Below are 18,626 nucleotides of genomic sequence, written 5' to 3' on the forward strand. Positions count from 1 at the left end.
GTCGAATATATGTGATTTAATGGAGTGAGGTGGAGGATAGGAATAAACGCCCTCTCATTGGGCGGAAGAGGAACCATGAAACAAATTGCTCCACCTGCTAATTGAAGAAATGTTACATAATAAGCTCTGAAATGTGACTTTTCTTTAGTATTAAAGCAATAAAGTGTTATTTTAGCCCCAAAACAATAAGGGCATTAAACAAGAGTTGCCCTGTCATTTATAGCTTTGCTGTCATGTTAATAAAATGCAAATGAAAGCACTTATTATTCTGTCTCCTGGGTTAAATTGTATGAAATTGTCGTCATGCTCATACACAGACAGGCAGGGTAAATTACATTAGCCTTTGTCACTGGGAAAATGGTGGCCGCCCAGCTGAGCTCCTTCATCAGCTGATTGGTCTGAAGATTATGGATATTGATGTGGATTGTTGAAAAAGTTACGACATATTTTCCCATTATTTAGAATTGAAATGTATTTTTGTTACAGGCTGGATGTTCTGTTTCAGTGGGAGATTGTGAGCCATGTCATAAGCATGTGAACTTCTTCCTCAGATATCAAAACTAAAGTGAATTTTTGGTTTAATCAGATTTTAATCATACTGTTTCATTTATTTCTCCTGATTTGTCCTCTGTCTTCAATAGGGTTGCGCCCAAAACAACAAAATCCAGCTTTTCAGTAAATGCTATTGCTTGCTCACATTTCCCAATTGAATCAGTGCAGGTGTCAGCTTCAGAGGTTGTTCCAGGAAGCGGGGTGACACAGCAAATTTACACAGATCAATTAAGATGACAAGCATCTGAGTCACTAACCATTGGAACATACTCTCAATATTGATGCAGACAGTATCCCTCATCGCTAATGAAGTTAAAATAAATGCTTCATATCTTATTGATATGCAATATGTTGTGATTCTTATGATATTCACAGTTAAACCTGGGGCTGCAGAGAAAGCTAATTGTATGCCATTGCTCACTGTTAAGGCTTATTGATAAAAGCATTAAATGGATGTAATTCGATCTCCATTTACGATGAGTCATGGTTGCTCCTGATGCACCCACAATGCCACCACACACTGAACACACACACAGTGATTTAATGTTCATATGTGGTCTTTCAGGAGACAGTGTGATGAGCTGCTAAATGGAGCCAGACTCTGGATTTGTGGCTGGTTTCAGTGCCATTGTCATCCAGGGAAACAGCCTGACATTTAGCTGCTACTGCACTTCTTTTGTCACTGCGAGCTTCATTATCCATCCCTCTCTCCTGCTGTAGCTGACCATGCATGGTCTTTTCATGTTACAGCCACAGAGCCTTACCCTACCCTTACCCTATTGTGCTGATTACCTCAACCATAAGGTGTAACATTCGGCTCTTTAAAGTTTTAACCCAAGTGTAAATTATTTGTAACCTTAAGCAAACAAGCTGACTTATTCAGCTGTAGAATCATTCGCAGGAAGCCAAAACCAAGCGGCAACCTCTGGTCTCAAAATATGAAGCCCATGCGGAAGTGTTATAAACTGCAATTCATGGAGAATCTGCTTGAGGCTGGCTGCAGAAACACAGGAAACCACATACACACCCATTCAAAGAAGACGATATTTGCAGCAGAAATAAACATGTTTACAGCCTGGTACAAAAAACAGCTTGGCTCTACGTAGCTGATCTTTCTATCAGCACACACTTTACAGGGGGTGAATTTTTTTCTAACGCGACGGTTCAGAAGATATTAAGATTATGAGTTTTTGCCCAAATAAGGACATGACTGACTTGACTCGCACGCGGAACACATAGCCTAGCTGTTGGCTAGGAGGCTCAAACCCCGCCTCAAAACATTTGGCGATGCTGCTTTCAGCCATGACACTCCTAAACTATGGAACAGCCTGCGGGAAGATCTGAGAGGAGCTGATAGATATTGAGACTTTTAAACGTTAACTAAAAATGTATTTATTCAGTCTGGCTTTTATGTAGGGTTTAACAATTTTATTACTTACTTTTTACTGTTATTTTGATTTAAATGTTGCTTTATTATTTTACTAAATACTAAAACTGTTTATCTTATTTTATTTTATTTTTATTTATTTATTCATTCATTTATTTATTTAAGTTTATCTACTCAGTTTTATTGACATTTTTCGCCTTCATTTTACTTTGAACTCTTATCCTTACCCTTTTTAAATGTATTTATTTTACTATTTATATTCTTAATATTAGTTTGACGCTTTAACTTATTTTAATTACACATATTGTATTGTTGTTGGTGTGCATTAGTCTCTATTTTAGTCTCTATTTTAAAATCCATTTATTGTCTAAGTGTTTTATAACCTTTAGACTACTTGGTTAAGCCAAATTTGAATTTGCTTAAATGACTTTCACAATGAGACACTTAAGATTGACGATTGGGTTGATGTCATGCATAATTTATAACAAATGAAAATGTTACATTTTCTGCATTTTTGAGTAATTTACAAGAGATGTATATAAATCACCAACTAGACAAGATTTCAGCTATAAAGTGGCGCTTTTCATAGATCCCCATGATCCATTGCTCCGGATTTGGAACAGTTACTAATAGTGTTTTTACTTTCTTCTAATTTTTTTATTTAATAATTTTATTTTAAAGAACTGATTTGTGGTGTAAAGACCGTTTCCTACATGTACAGGACACAGTGATATAGTAGAGGGGTGAATAGAGAGTTACAGATTTAATAATGACAGAGTCAGCATGTTGTTGTCAGTCAAACCTCTTTGCTTTAATTTCCATAATTTTTAAAATAATGTTCGGAGAAAACAAAAAAAGAACCATGCATAATGTCTGATGATTGTACCATGTCTCAATATAAAGCTGATTCAAAAACAGTTTGTCGTTTGCACATTAACTGATAAACCCTGATGAATTTGATTACTCAGGACTCACTCTGCTCCTCTCCACAGACCTGAAGAAGGCACCCCGAGGTGCTAGGAAGACAGCACCATGGCAGGGGCCTCTGTGAAGGTGGCGGTGCGTGTCCGCCCCTTCAATTCAAGGGAGATCGGAAAAGATAGCAAATGCATCATTCAGATGACTGGAAACACCACCAGTGAGTAATCCAATGAATCCACCCTCAGTGTATTTGATACACGTCCTGAAATGTCTTGTTATGGTTAATAGTGTTATATTTATGATCAAACACAGACTGGAGATTGGACTGTGTGGTCAACAACAAAGTAGAAAGGATTTGCAAAAGGCACCCAGCCTGGTATAAGAGCTCAGAATTGTTCTTTAAGCAGAAGGAAGACGTTGAGGCTTGTCTTGGAGTTAGGGCTGCACAACAAATCCCAAGTTCAGTGTTACTGCATGATGAGAAGTGACAACAAACACGTCTCAGAAGTCTTGTAATAATAATAATAATAATAATAATAATAATAATAATAATAATAATAATAATAATAATAATAATAGAAATTTTATTTGTAGAGCAAGTTACAAAGTGCTTCACATGGGCAGCAAAATAAAATAGGCAGAGTATAAAATCACACAAGTTAAGGTAAAGAAATAAAACAGATTTTAAAGACATAAAATTCCCCTAAAAGAACTCTAAAGGAATACAATTATTTTGAAATATATTTCTTAAGGTGGTTAAAATAGATTAAAATAAAACAAAATTAAATTCAGTTAAAATCCGAGAAGGCTCTACGATAAAAGTATGTTTTCAGAAGAGATTTAAAAGAGCTCACTGACTCAGCAGACCTGATCTCCTCGGGCAGATGGTTCCAGAGTGTCGGACCCCTCCCTGTGAACACCCTGTCCCCTTTGGTTTTCATTTTTGTATTTGGAATGCACAATAAACCTCTGCCTGAGGATCTCAATACACGAGTCGGCTCATACGGTACTCAAAGGTCTGCTATATAGCTCTAAGTAAGTCCATGTAGAGCTTTAAAATTTTTGAAATCTTAAAATCAATTCTAAAACTGAATTCCTTCCTTGTTTGGCATGCTTTAACGTTGTTTTAACAGTCAGATAAAGCTCAAGGTGGCATCATTCAGACTGATTTTTTCTAAAATAAAGCATAGACATAGAAACTGTGAGTTCTAGCTTATATTCACACTTTAATAGTTGTTGATTTATTACACTTAATCTTCCTTATCACAACACAGAAGTAAAAGTATTTTTTGTTATATTCTGCAGGCTTTGAAATGACTTTCTGCATGCAAGAGAACGGCTGGAGTTTAGTTTAGGGAATGCAACCACACCTTGAGAGTGGTTTGATGAACCTGTACCCAGGGACCGTTCTAATCGATTAGATGAAAAATGAATATTGATTTGTCTTTTTGAGCAGCAGATAGCGCTGTCTGCTTTTGGTTTCTTTGAGTCATTACATCTCTTGCTGTAGATTTAAAGAAGCACACAAACATGGTGGCGACAAGTGAAGATTTTGGAGTTGGGGATGCACAAGCATTTTTTCCCACACACACACAAAAGTACACGCCTGTTCTCCAGGAAGCAGAGAGAAGTAACAGACGATGTAATATACAACATAAGAGCTAATGCCTCTTCTGGTGGTGAGAATACATCACACATTTTTACTGTTGGTTGTGTTTGGCTGTTTCCCTTTACTCCTGTAACTCTTTTAGCCTCAGAAGTAACAGTTTTATGTGACAATATCTTCTCTGACACTTGAACATTAACTTTGGTGCATTGCATTGTGAATCATACTGCATTGTAAGTGAGTGTATTGTTACATTCCTTATGAGACTGTTTGCAAACAACTTGAATTAAGCTCATTTGGATGTATGTGGCTGATAGCTTGCTGGAACTTCATATGATTAGCTTAAATGACCTCAAAAGGTTGTTTTCCAGGTTCGTGTACACACATTTGTTGTTTTTACATTACATTACAAGTCTTTTGCAATGTGTTTATGGTGCAAATTAATATCACAGCGACAATGAAGATTAGATTTATTTTCCAGGTTGTGAAGCACTGCTGTCCTTGACCCTCTAACCTCCCTGCACAGTATCAGGGGGGACTCGGCAAACCTCTTGTGAGATGAAAGACCTAAATCATGACTCAGTATGAGCACAGAATTAAGTCAGAATCAGCAGGTCATTATGATACTGTCCAAGATTATAATGTACTAAAGAGAAAATGAAAGATGGTCTCATTACAGGGTTGATCTTTTAAGTCACTTCATGGAGTCGGGTTGAGAGGATTTTTAAAATGAAATCTCCTGCTCAGGAAATCATTCTGTAGGTGACATAATCACCTGCATGTTTGACCTTATATTTAATCAAAGCAAAGCCTGCTGTTGGTGTTTGTTGCTAGATTTAGCCAGGTTGAACAATGCCTGCTTAATATACAGTTGTGTTCAAAATAATAGCAGTCCAACATCACTAGCAAGATAAATCACTGTTTTTGTTAAAATTTCAACTTCTACACTGCAAGTAAGTTTCTAGAAGGTTTAGTAAAGGTATAGAAAACCAACAGACCCAACAGGCATGGCGTGCATGCTGCTGATTCTGTGAAACTGAATCATTAACTGAAAGGGGCGTGTTCAAAAAAATAGCAGTGCTGAGTTCAATAAGTGAGGTCCATTGATAATGTGAAAAAAACAGGTGTTAAACAGGTGGCCCTCATTTAAGGATCAAGGCAACTGACGCTGCATATACTGGCTGTGCATTTGTCCTTGAAAAACAGAGTAAAATGGGTCGTTCAAGACACTGTTCAGAAGAAGAGCGTTCTTTGATTAAGAAAGTATTCAAAGAAGGGAAAACCTATAAAGAAGTGCAGAAAATGATAGGCTGTTCAGCTAAAATGATATCAAACTCTTTAATATGGCAGCCAAAACCAGAAAGGGGAGGAAGAAAAAGAAAACGACTATTCAAATGGATCGGAGAATAACCAGAATGGCAAAGGCTCAGCCAATGATCAGCTCCAGGAGGATCAAAGAAGATCTAAGGTTGCCTGTGAGTACTGTAACAATCAGACGACGGCCATGTGAAGCCAAGCTACCTGCAAGAAGCCCCCGCAAAGTCCCATTGTTAAAACAAAGACGTGCTGAAGTGGTTACAATTTGCCAAAGAACACATTGACTGGCCTAAAAAGAAATGGCGTAATATTTTGCGGACTGATGAGATTAAGATTGTTCTTTTTGAGTCTAAGGGCCACAGACAGTTTGTCAGACGTCCTGCAAACACTGAATTCAAGCCACAGTACACAGTGAAGACGGTGAAGCATGGTGGTGCAAGCATCATGATATGAGGATGTTTCTCGTACTATGGTGTTGGTCCTATTTATCCCATATCAGGGATCATGGATCAGTTTGAGTACATCAATACTGGAAGAAGTCATGTTGTCAAATGCTGAAGAGGAAATGCCCTTGAAATGGGTGTTTCAACAAGACAATGACCCAAAACACACCAGCAAGCAAGCAAAATCATGGTTCCAGACAAAACCGCATTCAAGTAATGGAGTGGCCAACCTTAATCCCATAGAACACTTGTGGGCTGACATGAAAAATGCTGTTCATGAGGCAAAACCAAGAAATTCAGAGGAATTGTGGAACGTAGTGCAATTGTCGTGGGCTGCATTACCTGTTGACCGGTGCCAGAAGTTGGTCGACTCCATGCACCACAGATGTGAAGCAGTTATCAGAAACCGTGGTTATGCAACTAAATATTAGTTTATGATTCTCAGGAAAGTTGAATCTTCAAGCATTTCTTAGTTTATACAGTACATTTTTGAGTTTGTAAAGACAGATGTCTGGCCTTCACTCCACTCTCGCAGACAAACACACTGGTTTCTATTCATTTACAAATCCCTCACTGGTAAAACCCCGTTATATCTACAGTCACTAATCAAACTTCACAGCACAAACTGGAGCCTGCGCTCAAGTAGCCTTATCAAACTCACCACACCCAAAGCCCTGACCTCCTTTGGTCGCACCTCCTTCCAGTTTTCCGCTGCAAATGCCTGGAATCACCTTCAACAATCCCTAAAGCTGACCTCTCTCATTCCACTCGCCACTTTCAAAAAACTAATACACCCCATAACTCAACATCACTGCACTTGCTTTTAAATTGCTTTTAAGTTGTTCACTGCTGTCATATTTTTGTTTTGTATTGTTCTGTCTCTAGGTTTCTATGTATGTCCTCTCTGTTTCTTGTTTTGTCTTTTATTTATTGTCATGCCACCTGTGTTGCCTCCTCGCCCAGGTCGTTATCGCAAATGAGAATTGGTTCTCAATTAACTCACCTGGTTAAATAAAGGTTAAATAAATAAAATGTCAACACTGCTATTTTTTTTGAACATTATATTTCTTGACTTTCTTTAAAATATTATCAAATTCATTTACTTTTTCCAATTTTCTTGCTTTGAAATAGAAAGTGCTGTGTCCTCAATGCATTTGTGTTCATTAAAATACAATTTATTTGAGGGATTTTGACGTTTACTCACCTTTTTACTCACACTGCTATTACTTTGAACACAACTGTACATTAAAATGTAATCTGTCTATTCAGGTCTGCCTCTTTCGCAAATATCCAATCAGCACAATAATTACAGAAATGTAATATTTTCACCACAGAAGCATGTTGGAGCGTTTCCATTTGTGCTTGTACCTGAAGATTTCCCTGCATATGCTTTTAGAGCGTATGTTGTGTGTTTTTATAAGTATGTAGTGGAGAGTGTTCCACATTCCTCGGGTTATTCAGTGCAGAGTGAGGACTCTAGTTGAGAGGAGACTGGAAAGACACTCGATATGTAGTCTGCTAAGCAAGGTAAAGCCGTTCGTCAATAATGGATGAGGCTTCCTGAAATATTTACCGCTTGGCCTAATTTAGCCTGCTTCCCCCTCCTTCCTCATGTCATGGGTGACTAGACAACAAGCCGGGCGGCTTTTTTTGGCCTGTCATATTTTAACCGTGTGATTTGTTGCATTTTGGGATGTCGTTCCTGCTTGACTCATTACTTACAATAGAAATTGATCCGTGTTTTGGATACTCCCTTAAGGATTCCACAGTATGACCGTTATCCCATATCTGTTGACACCTACAGTTAGGTTTGTGTCATTGCCTCTGCACAGATTTCCACCATTTGTCACTGCAGCAGTGGACAGTGAGTATTTTGTTGTCAGCAGAGTCTCCTGCAGCAGAGTAAATTTAGATCAGAGGCTTTGTAATCCACAGAGAAGATACTGTATGTACAGTGTTGGTATCACCAAATGTCCTTGGAGACGTCCTGTTTGATTTAATCTGTGAATTATATTTCTGAGCACGCACAGCCTGTTTGCTGTTTTTAATCAAACCAATTATCTATGTAAGTGATATATGAAGGGTTTATTCTGGTGCTTTTTGAACCTTGTCCCAGTTTTTACATACTTTTAAGCACCAAATGGAACTAAAAGTTGTAGACAGAGAGGCAGGCTTTAACTGCTGCAACATAACCCATCATGGTAAACAAGCATGATTCAACTATATCCATTGAAAGCAGTTGCTTGTCCCACCAACAGGCTCAGATTGTACAGACATAGACCTTTATGTTAATGACTGAAACACTTGAATCAGAGCATAGACTGTATAAAACATGTGCATAGTCTCAGTGATGTCATCCATTGGTTCCTGGAGGGGGGGTTTGAAGCCTGAAACAAAAAGATGGAGCTGAAGCGGGCTTTTAGCCTCCTGGCAAACGGCTACATCGCACCCACTCTTTAACTCAACCCAGTCACGCCCTTAATTATGCAAATCTATGCATGACTCAACTAACCCTTTAAAACCATTAATGTCACATATTAACACAAACACAAGCTTACAAGGCTTATCAAAGAAGAAGTAGACCAGTAACTCCCATGCTCTGAAATGTGTTGGCTGCTTCTGATTCTTTAAAAGGATCTTGTTATTTATAAAAGTGCCTCCCTGATGTAGGGATCCTTTTCAAAATGATGGTAGACACCTTGAAATACAATCTGAGCCTATCATTGGGGGGGAGGTAGCACCTTAAGTAAACATCCTTTAATCAAGCATGCATGCTCATAGGGATTACATTGCAGTCCTGAGTGTCTGTGTCATGGCTGCCGGCAGAGATGACGTGGATGAAAATCTTGTATTGATCCTTAAATAGCATTTAGTTGTATTGATCCTTAAATTGCATTGACCTGCAGACACTTGAATGAAGTGACTCTTAGTTGCATGCTTTCATTGTGGTGTTGGACTGAGATAGTTCAGTTATTTTGAAGTGGGATTGTTCGAGGTGCTCATGAATGGTAAGTGTTTGAGCCTGTTGACTTGCATTCTTACTCCATGGGAACCAGTTCATAAAGGCGTCCTCTGCTACCCACAGTGTCACTGTCAAAAACCCTTGTTCTTTAGTTTGGTTGTATTTATGTCCCTATCAGAGCCTGCAGTCCCAAACAGACGGTTGGTACGCTGCATTTGAAGGAATGTGTTGTGTCTGCAAAACAGTGCTAAACAAAGTCGCTTTCAGACAGCAAGGTATAGTAGTGAGAATTTTTAACGTACACTACCAGTCAAAAGTTTGTAATCACCTTCTCATTCAAGGGTTTGTATTTGTTTTAATTATTGTAAACACTGTAGATTAATACTGAAGACATCAAAACTATGAAAGAACATATATGGAATTATTGAATGAACAAAAAAGTGTTAAACAAAGCAGAATCTGTTTTATATTTTAGGTTCTGTAAAGTAGCCCCCGTTTTCCTTCATGACAGCTTTGCACACTCTTGGTATTCTCTCAGTCTGCTTCATGAAGTGGTCTCCTGGAATGGTTTCTAATGAACATGAGCCTTGTCAAGAGTTCATTTGTAGAATGACTTGCCTTCTTAATGTGTTTGAGACCATCAGTTGTGTTGTTCAGAGGTAGGGTTAGTACACAATGGATAGCCCTATTTGACTACTGTTGTAATCCAGATTATGGTAAAACCAGATTATTTCATAGTTGTGATGTCTTCAGTATTAATCTACAATGTTGAAAATAATTAAAATAAATAAAAACATTGAATGAGAAGGTGTGTCCAAACTTTTGACTGGTAGTGTGCACTTACACCATCATTGTCAATGGCTCAAACTTTCTTAAAATGGTCAAAAAAGACACATTACAAATATCCTCTGCAGCCTAGCTTCCATGCAGATACTCCTCCTGGTTTCTCAACTAAGAGGTAGAGCTAGATGACAAGTATCTCCTACAACCCCTCTTCAAAAATAACAAGGGGTGCCAGTTTGGCTCAGTTGATGGAGCACCACATGTTAGGAGGCAGTGGTCCTTGTCACAGGTTAAAGAATTGTTCCCGGTCCAACATGATTTGGTGCATGTTATGATTTCTCAGGCTGTCATTTACAATAAACGCTGCAAATGTGAACACTTCCCTCCTTATCCACTGCAGTTCTCACTTAGTGATTATTGTTTGTTTTTAGGACCTTCTAAGAGAACTGAACACATTACTTTTTCAAACATTATCCTGTCTCATTCATCAGTAGACAACATTATCTTTCTGTCAAGGAAGGTACTACATGAATCATAAATGACCTCACTATCCAAAGATAGGGGGGTAATATTGACTGCAGATTTATTATAACTGCACTTGACTTCTTTAGGTGTTGTTTCTTTTTTAGAAATACTTACTTACATCAGATAAAAGGAACAAATAATATGCAGAATATCTTCTCAGAGCTGCACTCAGTGAAGTCTTGGAGTACTTGGCTTTGATTCACTTAAATTCAAATTATTTCTACAAGCTGAAAATTTGGAAATAAAGGATTGATTTTGCAGATTGATTTAATTTTGGTTACCTTACTGTACTAATAATGCAGGAGTTTACACCTTCATCATGAGTCAGAAACATTACAAAGTGAACCATGATAGATTTAAAAGGTATAAGTATTGCATCTATTCATACGACATTGGCAGTTTATTGAGCAACAGACAGGAGAAATGCAACTTATCTAACTTTATCACAACTCCATTATACAAGATTGATGGATTTATCTAGATTTTAAAATAATGCCTGACAGATGAATAATTAGCCGAAGCTAACGAGGTCTTTTAGTGTTTGATGTTGAATGTAGAAGCCCAGAAAGAAGTGCATCAGAAAGTAATGTTTGGACACTTTGATTTATTTAACAAGATAAATAGCCCCGCTCATTGATCACATACACAGAGTTAGTACGACTGAACAGATTTTAATCAGGCCCATGACAAGATTCTGTTTGTTCACTCTGCCTAAAAATCCAGAGATTAAACTGAGTTTATGTAAGCAGTGTAGAAAATGTCTTGCTGGTCAGATCCACACAGAACACAAAGCTGCTTTCAGCGGGTCTGCAGGTCTTTCAGCAGAGCAGATTGTTCTCTTCCAAACCGAGTCAATGGCTCTGGATGTGGACTGGAGGATGTGAGCACACTGATGTCATGAAAAAGCCTCATTGGTTGCAGTGTCTGGAGGGGGTACAGAGGCCGGGTATAAATGCCCCCTTGTCTTTTTGTAGTCTGGGGCTGTGGAAAGGAAGAAGAAGAAGGAGCTTTGGGTTTTTGTGAGCGTCTCACTCTCTGCTTTGTGCTCTCTGACACTCATGTGTGGGTCAATAGCCCCGTTCCCACAAAGCAGCAGAATGGCAGTAAGCTTGTTTTCAAGAGATCTTCCCTCCCATGCTGACCTTAATTAAGATGCAGAGGACAGACCTGCAGGCTACATACTGTCGGCCTCTCTGGGAGCGATTTTACTTTGAGAATAGATTCAGATTTTAATTGCAGCAAAAACAAAAGAAATGTAAATGTTTTTGTATGAACTTAAAGTGTTGGACCTGTTTATTATAGCTGTAAAATCTCACGTTTACATCCCACCACATTAGTCTTTTTATTCAGTTATTTCCTGTCAAACTGTAAAGAAATTCACACAGAGTTAATTCATTTCAAGGAACAAATGATTTCAAGGCGCTCTCATGTCCTTCACTTTCAAAGACGTCATTATCGTAACTGTAAATGCTCAAAAATGCTAATTTGGGCATGACACAGAATGCTAAAGTGCTGTTTGACGGACAGGGTGCTTTTAGAACCCTGGATTAAAGTGTAGGATTTATCAAGCAGCAGACGAAAAACCACCTACGCCCTGTGCTGTGTCTGAATATAGCATCAACATGGCTCTCCTCCAGTCTCTGTCAGAGGGTTCACATCGCATCCCCTCCGCCAGACCTGCTGACGCAGCCACATTTCCTCTCCTATTGACTGGGGCAGGTCACCCGTGACAGCTCGACCAGCATCACTCAGTCACAGATTGAAAGACCCGGCAGCGAGGGCAAAGACAAACACGGAGGATACTATGATAGGATGCTTTGACTGTGATGCGTGACCACTGAAATTAAGCTTGAAGAGATTATCACTATCATGGGAGGAGGATAGTTGATGACGTGAGGGTATCACCCACGGTACTCGTAGTTTTACATGTACATGATTATACCAAACATTAGAGGTGCCATAGTAAATCGAGTTGTTTCAGGCTCCTCTGCTATTCACAGAATATTCAAATTATCATGAACGCTCCTTTGAGGAGTTTTTTCAAAGTTATGAAAGAGACTAAAATTGATGTTAACAACTCTGCAGGACTTACAAAAGCAAACCAGATCATCGGGAAGAAGCTTGATTATCAATCAATCAGACTTTATTTATAAAGCGCTTTTCATACAATGACATTGTAACACAAAGAGCTGTACATAAAAACAACTTCAAATAGAATTAATGAAGAAAAATATATAAACCAGCAATAATCTCTGAATGTTCCTTGATAACAAACCAGTAGACTCATAATACCTGTCATACATCGAATTACAAATTGCAATATTTTTCGATATGATTGAAATCGCATAATTACAACAAACTGTGCAGCCTACAATGATATGATTAGATAATATATTGTACAATACTTTACAATACTGTGTGCTAAGATACAGGTTTTTATTTATTTTAATTATTTTCAACATTGTAGATTAATACTGAAGACATCAAAACTATAAACTCTGAACAACACAACTGATGGTCTCAAACACATTAAGAAGGCAAGTCATTCTACAAATGAACTCTTCACAAGGCTCATGTTCATTAGAAACCATTCCAGGAGACCACTTCATGAAGCAGACTGAGAGAATACCAAGAGTGTGCAAAGCTGTCATGAAGGAAAAAGGGGGCTACTTTACAGAATCTAAAATATAAAACAGATTCTGCTTTGTTTAACACTTTTTTGTTCATTCAATAATTCCATATATGTTCTTTCATAGTTTTGATGTCTTCAGTATTAATCTACAGTGTTTACAATAATTAAAATAAATACAAACCCTTCAATGAGAAGGTGTGTCTAAACTTTTGACTGGTAGTGTATACAACCGCATAATTTTACCAAACTGTGCTGCCTACAATGTTATAATAAGATAACATATGGTACAATACATTAAAATAACATGTAGTAAGATATATGATCCAAAATAATATGATGCAAAAACATTCCATTTGATATAATACAATGTGACATGGTACAATAGGATACAATAACACGAGATATGATATGATATAAAACATTAGGATACAAAAAGATAAGATGCAACACGATACAACAGGATAGGATATGATATAATACAATGCAATTCGACTTTATTGTCCTCTAAGAGAAACTTGTTGTGATGCTGCATGCATCAAGCACTCTGCACAGTATTTATTAAATCAAAAAATTGAAATAAAGTCAATAAAAACTGACAATAATCTACTACTAAAACGATAGTGCACTCTCTTTTTAATTTTGGATATTTAAAAATAAAGATGATGAATCAGTTTTCCAAATCAAAATTTCATTTGAGGAAAATAACATCAGTGATTTTAGAAAGTGTTATTCCAAAGAAAGGTAGACAATTAAAGCAAAGAGGCCACTATTGTACTCTCTAGCCTGAATCTAATTTGTCTACTGAAATGTTAGTGTGTTTTCAGTTGAGCAGCAAATTAGGGCTGCTTAGGATGGAGTTTGCAGTCCCTCTCAATCTGTGGTTTGAAATATTCTATTTGTGGATAATTCTTTAGATACTCAGACTGACAAAATCAGATTGAGAGAAGATGGCTCTTAAAATAGAGAATTACTCCTAATTTACATGAATGTGTGCAACATTGAATTCACTTTTCCAAGGATGTGGATTCTTGGAGGTGGAGTCGGTTCTTAATAAGGCAGCTGTGATTATTAGAGGAGTGCACTTGAGCTCCCTGTTAGAGGTCATCATGTGCTCCGGGAAAAGGTGGATGCGTGCATTTACTACTTAACACTGATGATGGTTTGAGAGCACACAGGCAGAATTTAAATGCGCTGCTGTCGTAAGTAGTATGACGTCTTCCCCTCCATGACTTCACTTACAAATCCCAGCGTCATCTCTAACCTCTGTGCTCGTAATTAAAAAGCATTTCCATCATAAAAAGAGGAGACAGGCTGTAAAGACGAGCATGATAAAGATGAAACGCGCGCTGTGTGATAAAAAAGCTGCCAAAACCGGCCTCAGGTGGAGGTTACTCTCACACGCCAGCTGTGACCACAGACGGCTTCGCGTCACGCCTGAGTTCTGCTCTCATACACGTTGCCAATCACTGCTGCTCTAAACTAATTACCTTATCTAAGTGCAGGGAGCTTTGCTTTCCGGTGCAGCGCTGTGTGAGGGTGTTTGGGGAGGCTGTATGAATCATACTAGGCATGAGTAAGCAGCTAAAGGATGTCATACTGCAGGGGCTCTGCTTCTGGTCAGATCTTAGATCGAAGTATATTCCCACTTTGAGGCTTTGTTAGCTAATCTGTGTGCCATTTGTTAAGATTTGGTTCATTTTCTGACAGAAAATCACAGTTTTATGGAGCTTGCTCAGCATTTTCTACCAGGATGAACTAATCACTGTCTCTCCTTAATGTCACAAAGTGCCAGTTTCAGACCTTGTTGGACCTTTATCCATCATCCGGCTTCAAACACAATCCACATATCCTGTATATTTTTTGCTTTTGCAATTTCTTTCTGGAACTTTAATGTCAATAAGCCTCAGGACCTTAGTTGAAATTGTAACATCCGGTGATTTCTCATGTCTCCTGGATTTGATTTGTATCTTCTGTGTGTAATTTGTTGTTTTTTGGTCATAGCTGAGGTTATTTATGACACACTCCTTCCTCTAAACCAGTCACCCCTAAAGAGATGAATCAAGATGTTTGAATTTAAATTTGAATGATGGTAATCTGAATTTTTCCTTTTGCAGTCTTGTGCAATTGTTCCCTTTTTTTTTTACACAGTTTGCCTAACTACAGTGTAACTTTTTATTTTTAGACACCCACATATAAATGTTTGACTAAGCACCAGCTGTCAGCCAGGCACTGGATATGTCAACTTCTTTCTTTGTGTCTCTAATGACGTGACCGTTGTTTTTAACTCTGTTTGATTTATTTTTCTTGCTGCCCCCTAAGATCTGCTGGATCGTGTAGGAGACACACATTTTGTGTGCAGAAGACACACTTTGAACACATTTTTGGTCATCTAAACTATGTGATGTATCCTTTAAACTTGTGTGACCAGTATAACCAGTATGAAATGCAGAGAGAGGCATTCTCTTGTGTTACAGTATTCTACCCAACAGATGGCTCTCAAAGAAGCAAGCGACTGCTTCAGTGGTAGAGCATGCTGGACACACAGTGAGGCGTACTATTTAATGCTTTTCTCCCTCATGCATTTAAAGAAAACAAAGAGTGCTGGTTTGATTGAATAGACTTCAATTTGAGAGAACCAGTGATGAGTGGAGGGGGAAGGCACAAATCTTTTAAGACTTGCTATAACAGATTGGTCACAGGCAGTGGGTTCATACCTCACAACTATCAACGCTACCCGTCCTTCAGCAGCTTCACTGGTCACTGGTCAAAACTTGCATCAATTTCAAGATTCTGCTCCTTACCTTTAAGGCCCTCCATAACCTCTATCCTCCCTACCTCTCTGAACTTCTCCACATCAACACACCCAGCCGCACTCTCAGGTCTTCTTCTTCCATTCACCTCACTACACCACCCGCCCGCTTAACCACCATGGGGTCCAGAGCCTTCAGCCACTCTGTCCCCCACCTCTGGAACTCCCTCCCGCCGGTTACATGTCCTGTCGATTTTATCAGCCTAATTTTATACTGCTCTTTTTTAAAGGTGACATATCATGCAAAATCGACTTTTTAATGGTTCTCTACCTGAATTATGTTTCCCTGGCATGTCTACAAACCCCCCGAGAATGAAAAAAATCCATTCTGCCCCTGTTCTGATTTCTCCACCTTTCTGTAAATGTGTGTGAAACGAGCCGTTTCAGACTTCCGTGTTTTTGTTACGTCACAACAATATCCGGTCTGTCACGGAGTCAGAGCTCGGAGCTTGTTCAGCCCATAGACTGTATAAAATAATACTGAATCCCTCCTCCGTTTTTCATTACCTGCACAAATGTGTGCTAACAAGGAGCTTAGGAGGGAGGCATGCTAGTTGTAGGCTGTCTTAATAAACACAAAGGTCGGTTTTACTCCCCACGTCTGCAGATTTGAAGATCTAGTGGATGATTTGTATTTATCATTGATAAGTGCTAGCGCTAGTTAGCATAGCGTAGCTGTAGCTGTGTACCAAGACACACGTCGACATACTGACAAATAAAACAACAAGAAACACAGAATCTGTGACCAATCCTTCAGAAAGGTCCCGCTGCCTTTCTGGCAGAGGTCGGTTTTACTCCACACGTCTGCAGATTTGAAGATCTAGTGGATGATTTTTATTTGTCATGGATAAGTGCTAGCGCTAATTAGCATAGCCACTTAGCTACATCTTCATAGTTGTAGCTGTGTACCAAGACACACAAGAAACACTAAATCTGTGACTAATCCTTCATAAAAGGTCCTGCTGCCTTTCTGGTAGAAGTCGGTTTTACTCCCCACGTCTGCAGATTTGAAGATCTAGTGGATGATTTTTATTTATCATGGATAAGTGCTAGCGCTAGTTAGCATAGCCACATAGCTATATGTTCGTAGCTGTGTACCAAGACACACGTCGACATACTGATAAATAAAACAACAAGAAACACTAAATCTATGACCAATCCTTCAGGAAGGTCCTGCAACAGGCGCCTCTCCGTCAGGATCAGATTCTGGATCAGATGAAGTAATGTGATCTCTGAGCAGCCGTGTATATTCAGCCAACATGTAAACATTATATCAACGTGCTGGAGAGCCGAGGGCACATCCACTTCCTGAGGGGGCGTGGTCAGAGGGAGGACTGAAGAAGAGGGATTTTCAGGCATGCCAAAATCTGATTTCAAAGTGTTTTTTTGAGCATAAACTTTAAAGACATGTTTTGTGGACCTCTTAGACCAATATATATTGATGAAAAAAGCATGATATGTCACCTTTAAACTCTGCCCTGAACGGTGACCTCAAGTGCTAAAAAAAGGTGCCTTTAAATAGAGTGTATCATCATTATTATTATTGACACAAGTGGCTGGGTGACAATAATAGATGGTACTAGTTAGAGCTACACATCTGCATAGAAACTGCACATTGCTGAACCTAATAGATGACTTCATGCAGGAACAAAGTTTAAAACTTTTTCCCTCTTGGAGCCTCCGAAAAACAGACCTTGTCTTAAATACTAGGGCACATATATTCTGGATTTCACGGTAACTGCATTACTTTGTCTTTTACAAAAGTGAATTAGAAGTGTCTAAATTATTTTGGAGATGGTCAGACTTGCTGGTAATTCACACACTGAAGACATCCTGATGAATGACATGCCGAGCAGTGAGGAACAAGTCAGTGACAGCTCAGCTCACAGCCTCTTCTGACCTCTTGTGGACACTAAACAAGAAACTGTAGGAAAGACAGGTTTTAAAAGTTATACTACAATACACAGAGTTCTTACTGGCTTTATTCATAGTGTTAGGAAGAGGAGATGAGCTTTGAGGGTAAATCAGATCCTCTTGGACGAGTAACACTGAATCATCATTTTGTGACTTCATTGGAACATTAAGCAAATTGCCATTGCTCTTTCACTTCTGTGGATGAAGTGATAATTCTAAAAAGACAAAGTGCAGACACTTAATGACTTACTGAGAATTGACTGATGATGCTGCTTTGGTCTGATGTCATGACACATTACTGAACAGGATCATTTGTGGCAGGAAACAGGACATGTTGGGAAATGAGCCACAAGGAAACATTTTTAGCTGATTAATAAAATTGATTCTATAGAAACTTCAAGTATTTAAAGACAAGCCATAAGCACAGGAGTCACTTGGATGAACTTGAAGCATAGTGCTGTGTGTTAACTGCATCTGTGTTCATGTTTGGTCTTCGTCCAGAGTACCTGGAGATCATGATGGGCCTCATCTCTTTGTCATGATGAGGAATAGGCCTGAAACCTGAGACCCACGTCAGCCACACTGGCCTATATCTCAAAGCTGGAGACATAGTAACAGTGTAGAGAGGAAATAACAGTGTGTGTGTGTGTGTGCATGTGTGTGTGTGTGTACGCTGACTTGAGAGAGTACTTAGCTCTGGGCCCTTTCTTCCTATCGACTGATCTGCATTAGAAGAGAAATGGTGTCTGGAGCTTTGGGAGCAGAGAGGAAGCGT

General features: G+C 38.8%; 1 protein-coding gene across 1 annotated transcript in view; it reads left to right on the forward strand.

Annotated features, from left to right (window-relative positions):
• kif1aa (kinesin family member 1Aa) overlaps positions 1–18,626 on the forward strand; it is a 73,955-nt gene that overhangs the window by 563 nt on the left and 54,766 nt on the right. The window contains exon 2 of the mRNA XM_034673425.1: positions 2,932–3,077. Within this exon, the coding sequence (XP_034529316.1) occupies positions 2,972–3,077 (106 nt within the window). The 5' untranslated portion in view covers positions 2,932–2,971. The remainder of the gene's footprint in view (positions 1–2,931; positions 3,078–18,626) is intronic.

The sequence above is a fragment of the Notolabrus celidotus genome, chromosome 2 (genome assembly GCF_009762535.1).
Source record: "Notolabrus celidotus isolate fNotCel1 chromosome 2, fNotCel1.pri, whole genome shotgun sequence".
NCBI lineage: Eukaryota > Metazoa > Chordata > Actinopteri > Labriformes > Labridae > Notolabrus > Notolabrus celidotus.